Source organism: Chenopodium quinoa, unplaced genomic scaffold (assembly GCF_001683475.1).
Source record: "Chenopodium quinoa cultivar QQ74 unplaced genomic scaffold, ASM168347v1, whole genome shotgun sequence".
Classification (NCBI taxonomy): Eukaryota; Viridiplantae; Streptophyta; class Magnoliopsida; order Caryophyllales; family Amaranthaceae; genus Chenopodium; species Chenopodium quinoa.
The window spans coordinates 2,759,518-2,779,628 of NW_018745533.1; the positions used below are offsets into that span (position 1 = coordinate 2,759,518).

Here is a 20,111-nt window from a genome sequence, read left to right on the forward strand (position 1 = left end):
CAAGAAACACAAACCATCTTGTCAACGAACGTCGAGATAATGGACAACTCGCCCAATCCGAATCACACCATCCTTCCAACTGCAGAGCACTATCAGAACGCAGTAAGATACCTTGACCTGAACTCTTCTTCAGATATCGCACAACTCGCAAAGCAGCATCCCAGTGCTCTACTCTCGGGCTCTGCATAAATTGGGATAAAATATGCACAGAATAGGCCAAGTCCGGCCTGGTGACAGCTAAATAGATCAAACGTCCAATAAGACGTCTATACCTCTCTACATCATCAAATAAATCCCCATCTGCCAGAGCTAGCCTGTGGTTTTTCTCCATGGGAAAATCTACAGGTTTTGCATCTAACAACCCTGTCTATGTAATAATGTCCAAGGCATACTTTCTCTGACTCAGAAAAATTCCCTGCTTGTTTCGAGCTATTTCTAGCCCCAAAAAATATTTCAAAACACCTAAGTCTTTCATCTTGAAGCAGTTCCCCAAATATTCTTTAAAAGTCAACAAGGAAGATTTATCATTCCCTGCAACAATTAAATCATTAACATATACTAGCACATTGAGTTGCATTTTCCCTCTCGTCAGAGTAAAAAGGGAATAATCATAATATGACTGTTTAAAGCCATATTTTCTCAAGGTCGTCGTCAATTAAGCAAACCAACAACGCGGAGCTTGCTTCAAGCCATATAATGTTTTCTTCATCCTGCACACTTTCCCAAAATTATCTTTGTTAAAGCCAGGGGAAATTTTCATGTATACCTCTTCTTCCAAGTCACCGTGTAAAAAGGCATTATGAACGTCCATCTGATGAACTTCCCAATTCTTCACCATCTTCGCCACCAGAGCAAAAGTCTCGTTGTAATCTATACCTTCAACCTGATGCTGGCCAAATATCACTTGACGAGCTTTCAATCTTTGCAAATTTCCATGTTCATCGTACTTCTCTTTATAGACCCATTTACTCCCGAGCGCCTTTTTACCCGGTGGTAAATCTTCTAATACCCAAGTACCCTGTTCTTCAAGCGCTTGAATCTCATCGGCCATTGCCTTTCTCCAACCCTCATGCTTCATTGCTCTTTAAAACTTTTCGGCTCATTGCTACCTGTAATTGATGCAATGTATGTTCTATGTGGCACAGAAAATTGGTGAGAGTCATAAAAATGTGTTAAGGGATAGACAGTAACTAAGGAAGGTGTCGCAGATGAACGGTGAGATGGAAGTGTACTATTATTATTTCGAATGGTGTGAGTCACGTAGTCTTTTAGCTTGACCGAAGGAATCTTAGGACGCATTCCTTTACCCATAGCACAAGGTTGTTCTCCCTGCTCAAGATCCTCCACGGATCCAATGAGCTGTTGCTGCTGAGTCTCAGTGTTGTGCTCGGGGCTGTGGAAGGTGATCTGCTGCTCGGCCTGTGCATCGGTGCTGCTGGCAGGTTCTGCCACAGGTTGGCCGCGGCTGGCCAGGGAGTGCCACGGGCTACCCGTGGTCTGTTTTGCCACCGAAGGTACACTACCTTCCCTATCAAAATTAGCAGTCAAACTCATCATGCACCGGAGCTTCTTCACTCACCCACTCATCATCACTCACTAAATTTTCTGAAAAATGAGCATTGGCAGGAGCTGAAAATGTTTCGGCAGTAGGTTCTTGAAAAGGAAATTCGTTCTCAAAAAATTTCACGTCACGGGAAATAAATCTTTCTTTCGTCTCTAAGTCATACAACTTCCATCCCTTTTTCCCAAAGGGATAACCCAAGAACACACATTTTCGGCTTCTACTTGGAAAACTTATCACCCTTGCTACGTTGATTGTGAGCGTAACACAAACACCCAAACACCTTTATATAATCATACGAAGGTTGTTTTCCAAAAAAAAACTCATATGGAGTTTTAAACCCAAGCAATCTAGAAGGAGTACGGTTTATCAAATAACAAGCGGCTTGCACACATTCCCCCCAAAATCGAAGAGGTAAATTGGCTTGAAATCACAAAGCTCGTGCCACATTAAGGATATGTTGATGCTTACGCTCAACACGCCCATTTTGTTGAGGTGTCCCAACACAAGAAGTCTCAAATATAATCCTATTAGCAAAGAAGTAGTCACGCAATGAATTAAATTTCGTACCATTATCACTACGGACACATTTAATCTCATGCTCAAATTGACGTTTGACCAAAGCAATAAAATTAAGAAACATCAATTCAACCTCAGTTTTATTACGTAATAAATACGTCCAAACTCCTCTAGAAAAATCATCGACTATAGTCAAGAAATAATGAGAACCACAAGTCGAAGCAACTTTGTAAGGTCCCCATAAATCAACATGAATAAGTTCAAAAATACGACTAGCTCTATTAATGCTATTGGGAAAACTACTTCTATGTTGTTTTGCCCGAGGGCATACATCACATACTTTATTGTTAAAACTCCTATTAGAACTACTCACAAATGGAAGAGATTGTAGAACTTTTCCCGAAGGGTGTCCTAATCGTTGATGCCATAACTATGTCGAACGATCACTGTCTATCTTCAAAGCCTTCACTCCCGGAACACCTCGGAAATAATATAGTCCATCCACTCGTTCACCCGCTCCAATCACCTTCCTCGTCGTTAGGTCTTGTATAACACAAATTTTGTTAGTAAATTGCAGAGTGCAATTAGATTCATCACACAATTGTGTCGCAGATATTAAATTGCAATTTAATTGAGGTACAAAAAGAACATTCTCAATTCTCAAACCCCCTTCCAAAATCACAGTGCCAATTTTAGAAGCATTGGCGTTCTTCCCGTCTGGTAGTCCCACCGGACAATGTTGAACATTAGAAACATTCGTCAATAGGGATAGGTCACAAGTCACATGGTTGGATGTGCCGGTATTAATAATCCAATCTATTTTATCCTTACCCTGAAGTTTCGGTTTCATAGCCGCCAAGTGCTCAATAAGCTGCTGAATTTGAGCCGAAAAAACACCCGAAAGACAGCCCATCTATTGCAGTGGCCGAAGATTGCTGAGAGGACCCCTGCCCCCTGTTTTATTTGCTCGAACAGAGGCAGCAGGTGCTGTAATTCCTCGCCCCCCATTGCGGGCTGCACCGCTGCCCTTGCGTGTACCAGAGTCTCTACGACCCCTTCCTCTTCCTCTACGAGGCCGATCTCCCCACCGTGGTGGATAACCATGGAGTTGGTAGCAGTCCGATTCCTCGTGCCCTACGCGATTACAATGGGCACATAATCTGTCCGAAGTATCACTCGAACGTTGGGGTTTTGATGAAGAGTCTTGGTGCACCTTGAATGCCATAGCATTTTCCCGAGCCACAGTCATAGTCGTCTCACCGCCCCGCAAGCGTTCAGCTTGAATGAGTTGTTGATACGCTTTATCAACCAACGGTATAGGGTCTTGAGCCAAGAGTTGGCCTCGTAGAGAGCCATATGCATCATCTAACCCAATCAAGAAGTGATGAACAAAGGCTTCTTGTCTCAATTTCTCCACTTGCCCTACAATATTGCATTTACATGCTCCACAAGAACACGAAGGAACAGCAAGGTAGGTGTTCAATTCATCCCATATTTTTGCAATTTTCCCAAAATACTCAGCAACCGAATCAGACTTGCCTTGCCTACACTCACCCAAGGACAACTTCAATTGACAAATTCGGGTACCCCTTACCATACAAAAGCGATTTTTTAGAGTATTCCACAATAATTGAGCATCATCATACTCGCCGATTGTAGCCCTCACCGAGGGGTCTAAAGTGTTCGTAATCAAGGCAACCAACATTGAATGAATGGCAGCCCAATCGTCCAGCTTATCCTCATCAGCAAGTTTCTTGATAGTACCATCAATAAAACCATACTTCTGTTTTGCCTTCAACGAGGTACGTATAGCCCTCGCCCATTCATCATAATTCTCACCTCGAAGTTGAATCGGAGTAATAATATTCCCGGGTCCATCACTTGAACCAAGGTGATATGTCATGTCAATTTTGCTTTTTCCTCCATCACTGCCTGAGCCGCCACTACCGAAACCACCAGTCATCTCTCACAACTCAAGCAAGGAAAAATAAAATTGCTTCAAAGAGGCAGAAGAAATTTTCGACAATTATGTAAATTGAGCGGAAAAAAAAAATTGATCTTAACTAGGCTCTTGATAACATATTAAATTAGAGACAATTCATGAAAATCTTCTCTGTATTTCCCATTCAACTTCATGGCACAATACAAGTATATATAAGCTAGGGTAACAACCCCACAATATTCTATCATATCTTCACATAAGATATATTTCCTAATATATCACAAAGATATGCACAATAATATCACAATAATATCTTAAGATCTCCAATAAAAAACGATACAACGAAATGATTAACATCTTCTACAATGTTGCAAAATGGAGTGAAACACACCTAGTGTGGTTGTCTACTGAGGAAGTGTATGGTATTGGCCCTTCGAAGCGATTGGTTGTGGCTGCACCGCGATCACTTAAATGGCATATATGATCCCGAGATTGTACCCTAACAGTGTCAACAAGATACATATCAAAAACTCACACGTGCATTTATCAAGAAGACCAATATATATATATATATATATATATATATATAGGGGAGGGATCCGGTAAGAACCCCTCCTTATATAAGAACCCTAGTTATATAAGAACCAATCTCAGCCGTAGGATTAAGGTAATTTAGACGGTTAAGATTAAAACACGTATTTTTCCTCATACCCCCTACGGCCCTACCACCCGATCAAAATTTTCTCTCTCCTCTAACTTTCTCTCTCTTCGTGCTCATCTCATTCTCTTTTGCAAACCCCCAAAAATCTCCATAGAAATTGCAATTTGAAGGATTTTCGACTCAGGTATGTTTTTTTTTCGATTTTGTTCAAATTTCCATGAACTTAGCATGTTGTTCAAGTAGATTTTGCGATTTTTTGGTTTGCTTTTTGCGATTTTATGTTTTCCGATTTTTTGATTTGATTTTGCGTTTTTTTTTTTCGATTTTGTTCAAATTTCCATGAACTTAGCATGTTGTTCAAGTACATTTTGCGATTTATTGTTTTGATTTTTGCGATTTTATGTTTTCCGACTATTTGATTTGATTTTGCGATTTCGTGATTTGATATTTGCGTTTTTATGTTTTTTTAGTTCGATTTTTCGATGATTTTTTCGATTTTAATGGTTTTTCTGTTTTCGATTTTTATGGTTTTTTTGATTTGTTTTTGATATTTCGTGAGTTGATATTTGCGTTTTTTTTAAAATGTCTGCTAAATGCTCGATTTCGTTAGTAAGCGAAATTATAGCTATGAATATGAATGTCCAGTATTTCTTAAAATCACTGTTTTTTTTCTTGTTGATGGATATGTATCTGGTATTTGTTGTTGATGGATATGTGTGATAACACTCTTCCGTCAATGTTATTTAATGGCTTGAAATCGACTTTGAGTTTGATGAGTAGTGAGTCTGAGTCATCTTTTGGATTACCAATGGACACAATATGAGTGACCGGGATTGCTGTACATGTTGCCTTGATTTGGTGGCTATTGTTGTCATTGAGAGGAGAAGCCATGTTTGTATGAAGATTTTGTTGCATATGGTGGTATGGATGGTGGCTATTGTTGTCATATGGTGGTATGAAGATTAATGAGCAAGCATAGCTTGAACAACTTGGCATTACTTATTCTGCTTGCATCAATTAGTCATGTCTAAAAACAAATCTGGCTTATTCTCTATGTTCTATTTTTTCTTATTTTTCTGGATCTATAGTTCGAATTTAGTGTTCGATTTTTGCTGATTTTTTCGATAGCGGCTAGCCTGGCTAACCTAAAAGAACAATGCATATAGTACTTCGTAGAGTAAATAAAAACTGTAAAAGTATAAAACCCTCTCCCACTACACCAAAAATGTGGGCTCTGACCCTCTAAGTCCTTACAGTACTTAGTATTACATAATCTATTAATTTAGTAGGATTTGGTTTTTAGCTATAAAATGGACAAAATAACAGAGAAGCCTGAGAAGATGAAATTACATTTACATGGGATTTGATTTAATAATGTTAAACATTTGTCAGATGTCAGACTGAAGATTAATTAGTTCTGAAAGGTTTTGCAGAACAATCAGATATAGTGTACAATATAAAATTCTGTCATGCCCAATTCATAAACTTTTTTTCAAAATTGGTGATGTTGGTGCGATTGCCTCTGTTTGTAGGGGTTGTAGTGTGGTGGTTGATTTATGCAGCAGCAGCTAATTGGTTAGGGGTTGTTGGTAGTGAACTTGTGATTGCAGGGCTGAAAATAAACTTTAGAACATAGGTAGAAAAATTTGGAACATAGGAAAAAATTATAACATAGGTTGAAATAATTTAGAACATGGGCTGAAAATAAACTCAATCAAACCTTATCATGTTTCTGTTTCATTTGTCTTTTAAATTTCTAGTTTACTCATTCTATTTTGGGTTTTTCACTCTCCAGCATGTTCTAAACTCTTTTTTAGCATGTTCTAAACTATTTTTCAGCATATTTTAAATTATTCCTATGTTCAAAAATATAATAATAATGTTGGAATGTTACTAATGTTTTTTATTTCTTAAAATTTCAGCAAAATGCAAGGCCAAAATGAAGCAAAATCAGAAGGAGGAGTTACTAATATACAAGAAGAAGAAATTACTTATGTAAGAAAAAGGTAATTAAACTAATGTTCTAAACTTTACCTATTATGTTTTAAATTTTGTTCTAAAGTTTTCCAATATGTTCTAAAGTTTTCCCTTAAGTTCTAAAGATTTGTATTATGTTCTAAAGTTTTCCATTATGTTCTAAAGTTTTCCATTATGTTCTAAAATTTTCTCTTATGTTCTGAAGATTTGTATTATGTTCTAATATGTATCCATTATAGTTTATGTTCATCTTATCCCTTTATATTTGCACTCTATTTAATGTTAGTTGTATTCTAATTATTTTTAATTGTTTTTAAAGGAAAGTTGAAAACGTTGAAGCGGAAGTAATTGATAGATCGGAATTTGAGAAGCATATTGAAAGTAAAAGTGTTGCTATAAGACATAGAAAACTTCCAACAAGGCTTCAACCACCTCGAAAATTGCAAAAAAAGGAAGGAAGAGAAAAAGATCAAGAAGAAGGAAAAGATCAAAAAGAAGAAGAGGGTAATAATGTAGAGGATGATGACAAGAATAATGATAGTAAAGATGATGGTGAGGATGATAATAAGGGTGATGTAAAGATGAAAGAGAAAGATGAAAAAGAGGAGATGGAAGATGATAGTGAGGAGGAACAAAAAATCAATAAAAAAAATCAAACTCAGGTAATAATACTCTTTCATCTTTACAATCTTTATTTTTATGTTCTAAAGTGCACGCTTATGTTCTAATTTTGCTTATCTATGTTCTAATTATGTTTATCTATTCATGGTGAGGATGTGAAGAAGAAGAAAAGAAAGATTGAAAAAGAAGAAGATGGTGAAGATGTCCAAGTAGTAAAAGCTAATGAGCAAGATAAACTAGTTAAGAGGCAACCTTATCAAAGAGTACCTCCTACTCAATTCATGAAGGATGTGTTGATAAATCTTTCGGAAAAAACAAAAGCAAGCTATTCGGAACATTGGTTTTGGAGGCTTTTTGGAATTGGATTTACCAATCCATATTAATTCTACGTAAGTAGTAGAATGTTATGTTCTAAAATCATATTTTAAAATCATAAGTATTATCAATGTTATGTTCAAAATTATGATTTGTCATGTTTGAATTGCTATACACTAATGTTCTAAATTATAAGATTATGTTCTAAATTAGTTATGCTCTAAATTTTGTGCATATGTTCTAAATAATATGATTATGTTCGAAATTAGCTATGTTCTAAATTATGTGCATATGTTCTAAATTGTATGATTATGTTCTACATTATGTGCATATGTTCTAAATAATATGATTATGTTGTAAATTACTTATGTTTTAAAGTTACTTCTTGTATTCTAAAATTATGAACTCTCATGTTTGAATTGCTATACACTAATGTTCTAAATTAATTTTTTGTTATGTTATAATGTATGTTTATTATGTTCTAAAATAGACTTTTTTTATTATATAATGTTTTAAATTATGTTCAAAAGTTTAAATATTATACTAAATGTTTTAATCTTCTATGTTCTAAAGATTGACTATTATATTCTAAATATAGTTGTATTGTGCTTTAAATCTTACATTTTTCATTATAATTCTAGGTTGACAGAAAACTTGGTTACGAATTTTGACACGGAGAGATGTTGTTTGATGTTACCAAAGAGAAAACAAGAAATCTTTTTGGAGGCAATTGATGTTCATTTGGCTTATGGGTTGCCATTGGGAGGCAAAAGGATTGAGCAACCAAATGATGAGTCAAATCTGAAATGGAGCAAGTTTCTAAAAGCTTGGAGAAGCAAGTTTGGCCTCAAAAAAGTATGATGATATAATGTGGTTATGTTTTAAATTTTATGTTCTAAAGTATGAATTTTATGTTATAAATTGTATGTTTTAAAGTGCTTTGCTTATGTTCTAAAGTGTTTTTTGCTTTAAAATAGATCTATTATCTCCATAGGTTTTAATTTATATGTTTTTTTTACCTCTAAAAGGGAAGTCCAACCAACAAGAGATTGATTGACAGAATTCAAGAATTGAAGAAGGAAAAATCAGTTTCTGATGAATTTCTTTGGAACTTTGTGGTATGTGTTGTCAATTGTTGCATTCGATCAACAAACAACCCACAACTATACATTAAATTCTTGTATAGTTGTATGGATGTAAAGAAAATTGCTGAATTGGATTGGTGCACATTTGTGATTGAGCACTTGAAAGATTCTGTAAGTGTATGGAAGAAGGGAAATTCTTACTTTACAGGTCCTTTACCTTTTCTAATGGTAAGTTTTAAATTCTTACCATTATGTATATATATTATTCTTGTTATGTTGAAAATGTGTGAAAAATATTCTAATTAATTCTTAACATGTACTAAATAGGTATTCTATTTTGATCGTCTACAAAGAGGAGGGTTAGAAAAACCAAGAAAATGTCCACTAATTTCGGTGTGGACAAAGGAAAGGATTCAAGTGAGATATAAGTTTGAAAAAGATCATGGATTTGGATATGGAAAACTCTTGGAAAGAATGGAATCAATTGTGGTATGATATTTGTATATGTTTATGTTTAAACACTACACTTTATGTTGTTGTTTTCTAAATTTTATAATTTATATACTAGAAGGCACCAAAAGGAAAAAAGAAACAACCAAAACAAAAGGAAAAAGAGAAGAGAATGGAAAAATCATCAATAGGTTCTAGTTCTACAACTTCTCGAAATGACATGATGGTATGATTTAGTTTATATTGTAAATTATATTTTATGCTCCATTTAATCCTTTTCTGTTAAATTATCCATGTTATGTCCTTTATGTTCTAAAATATTTTTGTGTTCTAATGAAGGGCTTTTTGAGCAAATTTGGAGATTTGGCAAAAACACTTGCCTCGAATGTTAAAGAGATGTATGGCATGTTAGAACAAGCAAAAGATCTTTTTGTTGAGGAAGAAACAACAGGAAAAATGCAACATCTCATAGACAACATATGGTGCAAGTACACAACAAAGGTATTATAATTATGTTCTAAAGTATTTTCTGGTTGTGTTCTAAAGTATTTTCAGCTTATGTTCTAAAGTATAATAAATTTATATAAATATTATGCATATTATGTTCTAAATTATAATTTCTTATTTTATAGACATTCGTGAACCAAGAAGAAAAGAAAAGCCCTTCTATACTCAGCCAAGATCAACATGTCTTCGATGAACCGGCATTTATTGAAGAATTGGATATGGTTATGGATAAGGCATGGAAGAAATTCGAGGAAACAAAGTCACCAAAGTCACCGACAGTTGGTAATTTCACATGTACATGCTTAATTTCCAAATTATACTTATGTTCTATATTAGATGCTTATGTTTTAAAGTACTTTTTTATGTTCTAAAACATGCGCTTAAATCACATGCTTATGTTCTAAATTATATGATTATGTTCTAAATTAGTTATGTTCTAAATTAGTTATGTACTAAATTAGTTATGTTCTAATTGTTAAGCAGATTTGAGATCAAAGGAAGAGGAAAAAGATAAGAACAAAGAAGAGAGAAATGAAGAGAATAAAGACAAAAACTTGTTGATTCCCTCACCAGTAGTTGGTAATTTCACATTATTTTCAAATTCATTTTTTATGTACTAATATTTACTAGATATGTTCTAATATTACTTCTTATGCTCTAAATTTTTTCTGGTTATGCTTTAAAGTTAATTCTTAATTTTTTATATTCTAACTATTTCTAGGTTGTCTCCTAATTGTATATATTTCTTATGTTCTAAAGTTACTTTTTATTTTCTAATTATTTTTTGCTATTTGCTATAATACTTAATTTTTATGGTGTAATTGCTATGAAGATTTGGGATCAAAAGAAGAAGGGCAGTACAGAAAAGAGAGAAACGAGGAGGAAAAAATTGAGAAGAAAGAGAAAAGGAATGAGGAGTCACCAAAAACCCCAATTCCTCCAAAAAAGAAGCAACCTTTTGATATAACTCCTCCAAGTTTCAAGTTATTGACCCCCTCACCAGCAGTTGGTAGTTTTACATTATTTTCAAACTTTTTTCTTTTGAAATAATATTACTAGATTTGTTTTAAAATTACTTCTTATGTTATAAATTTTTTCTGTTATGTTCTAAAGTTATTTCTGATGTTCTAAATTTTTTCTAAATCAGATGCTTATGTTTTAAACTACTTTCTTATGTTCTAAATTATGTGCATATGCTCTAAATTATATGATTATGTACTAAATTATGTGCATATGCTCTAATAATATGATTATGTTCTAAATTATGTGCATATGTTCTAAATAATATGATTATGTTCTAAATTAGTTATGCTCTAAATTATGTGCATATTTTCTAAATAATATGATTATGTTTGAAATTAGTTATGCTCTAAATTATGTGCATATGTTCTAAATTGTATGATTATGTTCTAAATTATGTGCATATGTTCTAAATAATATAATTATGTTGTAAATTAGTTATGTTCTAAAGTTACTTCTTGTGTTCTAAATTTTTCTGGTTATATTCTAGTTATTTCTAATGTTCTAAATTTTTTCCAACTATTTCTATGTTGTGTCCTTATTGTTTCTACTTATGGTTTGATGTCCCAGAAAATCAAGAAGATAATGAAGCAGAACTCACTTACAAAGAAGTGACAGCAAATGTTCTAAATTGTGCTTTTCTAAATCCAGATCATCCACCTACATTGGATGAAGAGGAGAAGCAAGAAGAGGAAAAAGAGGAGAAGAAAGAAGAGGAAAAAGAGGAGAAGAAAGAAGAAAAGGAGAAGAAGAAAGAAGAGGAAAAAGAAGAGAAGCAAGATGAGAAGAAAGAAGAAAAGGGGAAGAAGAAAGAGGAGGAAAAAAAGGAGATCCAAGAGGAGAAGAGAGAAGAAAAGGGGAAGAAGAAAAAGGAGGAAAAAGAGGAGATCCAAGAGGAGAAGAGAGAAGAAAAGGGGAAGAAGAAAAAGGAGGAAAAAGAGGAGAATCAAGAGGAGAAGAAAGAAAATGAAGGAAGCAAGAATGAAGAGAAGAACAAAGAAGAAAAAAATGAGAACAAGAAAGGGTAATCATTTTGTAAACTTTAAAACAAATGTTGGTTATGGTTTAGTTAAATTTTAATTTAGAACTTGGTAATAATAAATTTTGGTTTGATTTGGTTATGGTTTTTGTTATCAATAAATTTTCGTTTGATTTAGTTATGGTTTTTGTTATCTATGTGATATTTTTTAATTGAATTAAGTAGGAAACAAGGAGAAGAAAAAGGAGAAGAAAAGACACGGAAAAAAAGAGGAAAGGATAAGCTTCCAATGTACTTGCGTTCACCTTTCATGGTTGAACATGAAAAACTTTTCAAGAATGTGGACAATAGAAAGGTAGCTGAGTATGCGTTTGCTCAAGGAGATAATAAGTAAGACTTTAAAACTTTAAAATTATATGCTTATGTTCTAAGCTATATGCTTATGTTCTAAGCTATATGCTTATGATCTAAGCTATAAATTATGTTCTAAACTTCATTCTTATGTTCTAAACTGCGTGTTCTAAGCTACGAGATTATGTTATAAAGTACATGTGTAAAACTATATGCTTATGTTCTAAAATAGGTACTTATGTTCTAAACTATATTCTTATGTTTTAAATTATGTGTTTATGTTCTAAACTACATGCTTATGTTCTAAACTACATGCTTATGTTCTGATTTTATTGTTCTGATTTTAGGGAGCTTTTGTATGCTGATAACATGGGGACAACGATTACGAGAGATGAGATTCATAGTCTCATAGAAGATAAGCACATGTTGAACAATGTTGTGGATGCTTATGTTTGCCTATTGAATTTTGAAAATAAAAGACGTGGTGTAGACAAGAAGAGTAGATTCTTTTTCAGTACTGAATGCTATGTATGTTTTCGAACTTAAAATTATAACTATGTTCTAAGAGTAGATTCTTTTTGTTTCTCATATAGATTATACTATGCACCTATGTTCTAATTACTTATGTTTTAATTTCTTTTTCTTTTTCAGCTCATACGTTGTACAGAAAAATACTTCAAATCAAATGAAAGGCAAGATGATAGAATGAAGGCTTTGTTTGATAGAATGCAACAAGAAATGACAACGACCGAAGTAACAAGCTTCAAAAGCATTCAATTGGTAATTTGGTATCTTATTATGTTGTACTTTTTTCTTATTATATGTTCTAATTATTGGTTTTGTTTATGTTCTAATTATTTTTATCTATGTTTTAAAGTATCTACTTATGTTCTAAACTACTTATTTATCTTCTAAACTACTTACTTATGTTCTAAACTACATGTTATAAAAATTATATGCTTGTGTTCTAATCTATATGCTTATGTTCTAAAATGCATGCTTATGTTCTAATTTTGCTTATCTATGTTTTAATTCTGTTTATCTATTAGGTTTTCTTCCCGGTCGTTTTACTAGATCACTACTATTTGCTGTGTGTCAACTTTGTGGAAGGAACATTTGATTTGATTGACAACAGATTTCTTCCACCAAATATTCCTTTTCACAATAAATATGGAAATTACCATAGATTAATGGTAAGACATCAAGTTTACATTTTTTTAATTATACTTTTGTTCTAACTTTTGCCTTATATGTTCTACAGTTTTTCTTTATGTTCTAAAGTTTACCTTATATGTTCTAAAGTTTATCCAATTTTTCAGTTGAATGCATTTGCTGATTTCGTTCACTCAATTGACTCAAATATAAAGAGTGACTTTGTATCCTCCTTCAAAACAAGAAACTTGAGTATGTCATGGAAGAGCAATAAGAACAAACATGATTGTGGAGTGTTCCTGTTGAAGCACATGGAAACATATGAAGGAGAATCTGTAAAACAATGGAATTCGGGACTAGAATTAGACAATGTAAGTTTAAAACATAAGATACATGTTTTAAATTAGTTTCGTTTATGGTTTTGGTGTTATGGTTTTAGTGTTGTGGTTTGGTTTGGTTATTGTTTAGATATATTATGGTTTATTATATTTATTTATACTTATATGCTAAATTATATTCATGTTCTATTATATGCTTATGTTCTAAAGTATTTCTGTTTATGTTCTAAAAGTTACTCTTTTTTTTTTTTTTTTGCAGTTTGACCAAATGAAAAAATTAAGAGTGGAGTATTGTGGGAAGATAATAACAGCAGAAGTAAATGAAGAACGGAACAAAGTGATTAGGAGATCAAAAAAGTGGTCAAAGGAGAACAAAATGGATATATGATTGTTAAGATCTTAAGTTTATATTTGTAGAGAGATATTTGCAAAGAATATAACAGTAATTTTTTATGTTCTATGTATTTACCTGTTACAAGAAATATATTGTTGAATCATATTAAATGCTAAAATTTTAATATAAAATATATCATATAAACTTATATGCTAAATTATATTCATGTTCTAAATTATATGGGTATGTTCTAAAGTATTTTTGATTATGTTTTAATAATTATATGCTTATAAAGTTAGGATATTAGAATATATTATTATATATTAATTTTGACTTAAAACTTAAAGTGTAGAACATTAGAACATAAGAAAATTAAAAAAAAGTAACAAGAAATGACAACAGCCAAAGTAACAAGATTCCAAAGCATTCAATTGGTAACTTGATTCTAATTATATCTTATTATGTTGTACTTTTTTCTTATTACATGTCCAAATTATTGATTTTGCTAATCTTCTAATTATTTTTATCTATGTTCTAAAGTATTTGCTTATGTTCTAAACTGGCTGCTTCTAATCCATTACTTTTGCTTTATTTTTCCTTTTGAATACAATGCATACACTCTTTAGTGCATATCTAAGAAGGCATATGTAAATCAATGTTAAGAAACTTGAATAAATAAAAGTTGATTAAAGCAAGATTCAACTAAATGTTGTTTAATAAAGGTATCTAAAATGCTTGTACTATCATTACTCGTAGTTCAAATTGACTTAATAAAACAACTTATAATTACGAAAAGGGGGGAAGATGAAAAGACAGGAGATGTTATAAAACATTATAATCAACTTTAATTAACATAAAAATTGATAAGAAAAACACTAGTAGAGATACTCTGAATAATAATTGGACAAAAAAGAAATAAAAATATATTGTTTCTAAAAGTAAATAAATTGAGTTCTTATATTTTAAGAATTACATGAATAATATTTTACGTGCTAGTAAATGAGATATTGTTTCTAAATATATAACATCTCATGCAACTGGATTAATAGTATATTCACCAACCTGTAAAGAAAAAAAAATAAAACAATATTAGAACATAAGCACATATTTTAGCATTAAAAAATGTTTTAACATGCCATTTCTATTAGTTTAGAACACATGATATTATATAGAGTAAAAACTTTAGAACATTTAAAGAAACCTTTAAAACATATAAAGAAAACTTTAGAACATATAAAGAAAATATTTTGAACATAAAGAGAAAAGTTAAAATATAAAGGAAAACTTTAGAACAAAATGAATAACTTTATATTCTAAACATTAGAGCATATTAAATTACACTAAAACAGAAAGAATAAACATTAGAACATAGAGAAAACACTTTAGAACATAGAAAAGTAACTTTAGAACAAAGAGAAAACACTTTAGAACATATTGAATTACTTTAGAACATATATGAATAACTTTATGTTCTAAACTTGCTTAAAACATAATTACTTTAGAACAAAATAAATATAAGAAAATTAAAAATAAAGTTTACTTACAATATCACTTGACTTTTCCAGGGCAATTACGACTATCATGATAACCAAGCTCCCCACATGCTCTACATAATCTCTTCTTCTTTTGACTTTGTTCAATAGACTTTTCTCTGTCACTCTTCATTCTTTTGTCACTATTTGGAACATGAACCTCATTTGGAACATGGACATCATTTGGAACATGGACATCATTTGGAACATTTACGTGATTTGGAACATGAACCTGATTTGGAACATGGACATCATTTGGAACATTGACCTGATTTGGAACATGAACCCCCGTGCCTTTGTTCTTCGAAATTTTAGGAGGTTTGATTAAAACATTAGAAGGTAGACTAGCTCCAATAAGCATTTCAATGTCTTTAACTTTGCTCGAAAGATTGTTGCTTCCATTTGTTTTCTTCTGTTCCAAATCTACCCTCATGGCTCGAAGTTTTTTGACAAGATCACTAAGATCATCTTCATTGTTTTGCACTAAACTCACACAAGCATGAATTTCAGACCACAAATCACTTAATAACATTTTCTTATCTACTGCATTAATACATTCCTCCAACACATTACCCTCTAAATCAAAAATGGTCTTCTTATAAGCCATTGTACACCATCTATTTAGAATGTAGGCCTTGGGAATTTTTTCTAACATCCTTGCCTTCCACACCCAAATCATATGCCTACAAGGCACACCATCACGTTCAAATTTTTTACAAAAACACTTGGTATCAAAGGTAGTTGGATCAAAAACAACATCAAAAGTCCTCCTTCTAGTTCCTTCCCTCAAATTGAAAATGTAAAGCTCATTGTCCTTCTTCATCTCCTTAACACCACAATTAAAACATCCAATTTCAAGCTCATATTGAAATTCATAGAAAATTGTTGTTGTAAACAATTCAGAAGCATCTTTCTCTAAAGGAATTGGAGTCTTACACTCCGGACGCTTATTCTTCGAATCATTATCCATTTTATTTTGAGTGTGCCTTTGAGCATCCAATGCACATTCAAACCTATAGAAAATAGAAATTAACTTTAAAACATAGAAGATAATTGTAGAACATAGAGTGAATTATATTAGAACATATAAATATACATGACATGTTTATTATGATCTAAATATTATTAAAACATAAAGAGAAAAAGAAAACATAAAAGAGAATTATAAAATAAATAGTAAAACTATAAAGCATAAAAAGAAAACTTTAGAGCATACAAGGAAAACTTTAGAACATAAAGAGTAACTTTAGAACATATATAGACAATTACTTATTACCTCATGTAGAACTCAATCAAAGTGAGATGGGGATTTGTGAACATAGTGAAAAATTATTTTCACTTTCTGATCTAGATGTGGTTCTCATAATGCCACCCAAAAATAAATCTCTGAAATACGCTGGAATCCACATATCACGTATGTTGTACATGTATGCCAACCATTCATGATCGTTCAAATGGAATTCTAAAATAACTTTGTTCCACTTTTCTTCAAATTCTGCCGGCTCAATCTCTAAATGCCAAACACATGAACACAGTTTTTTCAAGAAATCAGTGTCTTGGGCAATCGCCCGACCTACTTTTTCAGGCACCTTTTTCATAATATGCCACATACAAAACCTATGTTCTGTAGTTTGAAAAACATTACGAACAACAACTTTCATTGCAGGGTCTTGATCGGTAATCAAACACACAGGCTCGTTATTTCCCATTGCTTTAAGAAAAGTTTTGAAAACCCATTCAAAAGATGATATATCCTCATGAGCTACAAAAGAAGCCGCAAAAGTAACACATTTTTTATGATGATCAACTCCAGTAAATGGACCAAAGATCATATTATATCTGTAACATACACAAATTATTTATGCAGAAAATAGAAGTAAACTTTAGAACATAGAGGTAAATTGTAGAACATAGAGGTATACTTTAGAACATAGAGGTATACTTTAGAACATTAAGGATAAACTTTAGAGGATAGTAATTTACTTTAATTATTAAACTTGGCAGTAATATAGTTGTTTTAAAACATAATGAATTACTCTAAAACATAAACACTAAACTAAAAATATACAGTAAAGCTTTAAAAACTTATAAGTAAACTTTATAACATATAGACATAATGTTTAGAACATGATGGATATTAGTTTAGAACACAAAGAATAAAGTGTAAAACACAAAAGCATAATGTTTAAAGCATAAAAGCATGATGGATATATTTTAAAGCATAAGGTAGAACATTAGCAATATATGTTTAGAACATAAGGCATACATAGTTTAGAACATAAAGAATATTTGTTTAGAACATCAAAACATGATGGATATTTGTTTAGGAACACAAGGCATTATATTTAGAATATAAGAACATATGTTTAAAAAATTAATATGTAAAAGTAAAATATTAATTACATTATGAAAGAAATTTATATTTAAAACATCACCTGTTTGTTTTGAATGTGGTATCAAAAGAAACCATATCACCAAAAAGTGCATAATTTTTTCGACAGATTGGATCAACCCATAAAGCTCTACAAAGTCTATCTTCTTCATCAACATCATAGGAAAAAAAAATGCACTCCAGAGCACTTTCTTATTTTGAAAATTATCCACAAACATTTGGGCATCTGATCCATCAATATAAGCCTTCAAATCTCTATAAAAATTTTTGAAATCTTGTTTAGATGCACCAACATTATCATGTGATCCAGCTAATTCTTTCATCATAGTATAAGACCTCACAGGACCAACATTTACCTGTTAGAAAAAAAAAAATATTACTAAGATTAAGAATTAACTTTAGAACATAGTAAATCAAAACAAAAAAAAACATTATTTAGTACATAAAAATAAATCACCTTTGAATTATCAACAATCAACTTTTTATGCATAATATGCATTTTTCTATTATCCTTCTGAAATTTTGCACAACTTGGAGTATATAAAGGATGATTATGTTCTTCTTTGAAATGAGTTACAACATACTTTCCAGCATCATATCTCATACATATGTGAGCATTGCATCCTACACGAGTGACTAAACGTTTCCTAGTAATATGAACTTTTCCTTCTTCATAAACTGTTTGTTGAGCAATAGGTTTTCTTATTGCCCTAAAACCTTCCTTATTGCAAACTCCATATTGAAAAGCAATTATATCTTTGTTATTCTTCTTCCTTTTAGTAGTAGATTTCCTAGAAGTAAACCCAGCGGCATTTGCATATGCTTTATAAAAACTAAGACCCTCTTCAGGATCTTTAAATATCATACCCAAACTGGGTTTTAACTCCTTGGGAACATTTGGAATCCATTCCTTAGTGGTACCACCAGGGCTAAATGATCCAACAACCTCTGGAGTACGATAAATATCACCAACTGCATTAGAACATGAAAGTAAACATTAGAACATACAATGAAAGTCATAGAATATGAAGAAAACATTAGCACATAATAAAAAACTTTATAATATAAAGAGAAAGATACATAGAAAACTTTAGAACATACAGAGAAAACTTTAGAACATCAAGGATAACCTTTAGAACATAGTAAATTAGGGACATACTTATAACATATTGCTTTAGAACATAGTGAATTACTTTATAACATACATAATAAAATTTAGAATAAAGTAAAAAAATTAAACTAAAAGGTTAACTTTAGAACATACAATGAAAGTAAACATTAGAACATAAAAAGTAAAATTTAAAACTAGAAGGTAAACTTTACAACATAGAATGAAAGTTTTAGAATATAAAGATAAAGTAGGATTCCCTACTCCCTATGTCAAATTGGTGGGGCCATGGTTTGGTGATTCCAGTGGCAGTGACATGCATCAACTATCCCTATGTCAGATTGCTAGGATAAAGTAGCATTCCCAACTCCCAAGCCCCCAATGCCCAGCTCCAAGACGAGCCTTGAGGTTGTTGTGGCATTATCCAATAATGATCGATATTGTTTACCCACAGTTTACTTTGAATCATTACAAATTATTTAAAATGGATTAGATATTTTTTATTTATCAAATTAATTAACTTCCTCAATAATGATCAATATTGTTTACCCACACGTACTACTTTTTATAATCCTTCATCAACCACTCTTTCATACTCCGATGTATTCTGCATTCTAAAAGGAGTTCAATAGGCAACGGAACATGGCATTTGCACTTATCATTCGGATGGGAACATATAGAGAAAACTTTAGAACATTACCGATAAACTTTAGAACATAGTAAAGAAACTTTAGAACATGTAAGTAAATTGAAATTAAAACATTAAAAACAATAAAATTACCTGAATGAGTAACACAAGAAGAAGGATAATTAGGTTGAACACCATCTAAATCCATCAATATGCAAAAACCTATTTAAAAAAACACATATTGTAGCAAAAAAGCAACTAGAAATTAAAATCCATTAAAAAACAAAAATATGGAAAAAAAAACTCAAGCAAAGGAAAAAACAGAACAATCTGGAAATGAAAAATCACAAAAAAAACAGAAAATTAATGAAAAAAAACTGAAGAAAATTCGCAAAAAAAAAAAAAATAGATAAAATCGAAAAAAACAAAAAATAATTGCTCGAAAGTAGGAAAAAAAAAACAAAAAAACATATAACATTGAAAAAATCTGGAAATGAAAAATCGAAGAAGAAAGAGAAAACTAGAAAATGAAATTGATGAAATTAATGAAAAAACTTCAAGAAAATTCGCAAAAAAAAAAAAAAAAAAAAAAAGATAAAATCGACATAAACTTACATTAATCTCAATAATAAAAAAAAT

At 31.6% G+C, this 20,111-nt stretch overlaps 2 protein-coding genes across 5 annotated transcripts; one reads left to right on the plus strand and one right to left on the minus strand.

Moving 5' to 3' along the window:
• The first annotated feature begins 11,628 nt into the window (after nucleotides 1-11,628).
• Nucleotides 11,629-13,998, plus strand: LOC110715846. The gene is made up of 7 exons (XM_021894464.1): nucleotides 11,629-11,682; nucleotides 11,863-12,027; nucleotides 12,336-12,516; nucleotides 12,640-12,768; nucleotides 13,038-13,181; nucleotides 13,308-13,511; nucleotides 13,738-13,998. The coding sequence occupies exons 2-7, from the start codon at nucleotides 11,927-11,929 to the stop codon at nucleotides 13,864-13,866; spliced, it is 888 nt and encodes a 295-aa protein (XP_021750156.1). The 5' UTR covers nucleotides 11,629-11,682; nucleotides 11,863-11,926; the 3' UTR covers nucleotides 13,867-13,998.
• A 793-nt stretch (nucleotides 13,999-14,791) lies between these two features.
• Nucleotides 14,792-19,797, minus strand: LOC110715844 (protein FAR1-RELATED SEQUENCE 5-like). Of its 4 annotated transcripts, XR_002510350.1 has the most exons (5): nucleotides 19,626-19,797; nucleotides 18,194-18,708; nucleotides 17,780-18,092; nucleotides 16,621-17,183; nucleotides 15,274-16,357 (listed from the first exon to the last, which is right to left on the minus strand). XR_002510350.1 is itself a non-coding variant. In XM_021894463.1 (4 exons), the coding sequence occupies exons 1-4, from the start codon at nucleotides 19,678-19,680 to the stop codon at nucleotides 17,173-17,175; spliced, it is 894 nt and encodes a 297-aa protein (XP_021750155.1). In that variant the 5' UTR covers nucleotides 19,681-19,797; the 3' UTR covers nucleotides 16,430-17,172. The 4 variants fall into 4 exon arrangements, 3 of the variants coding, with proteins under 3 accessions (XP_021750154.1, XP_021750153.1, XP_021750155.1); XM_021894463.1 differs by lacking the exon at nucleotides 15,274-16,357 and having other exon boundaries at nucleotides 16,430-17,183; XM_021894462.1 differs by lacking the exons at nucleotides 17,780-18,092; nucleotides 18,194-18,708; nucleotides 19,626-19,797 and adding an exon at nucleotides 14,792-14,874 and having other exon boundaries at nucleotides 15,357-16,357; nucleotides 16,621-17,175.
• Nucleotides 19,798-20,111: the final 314 nt, after the last annotated feature.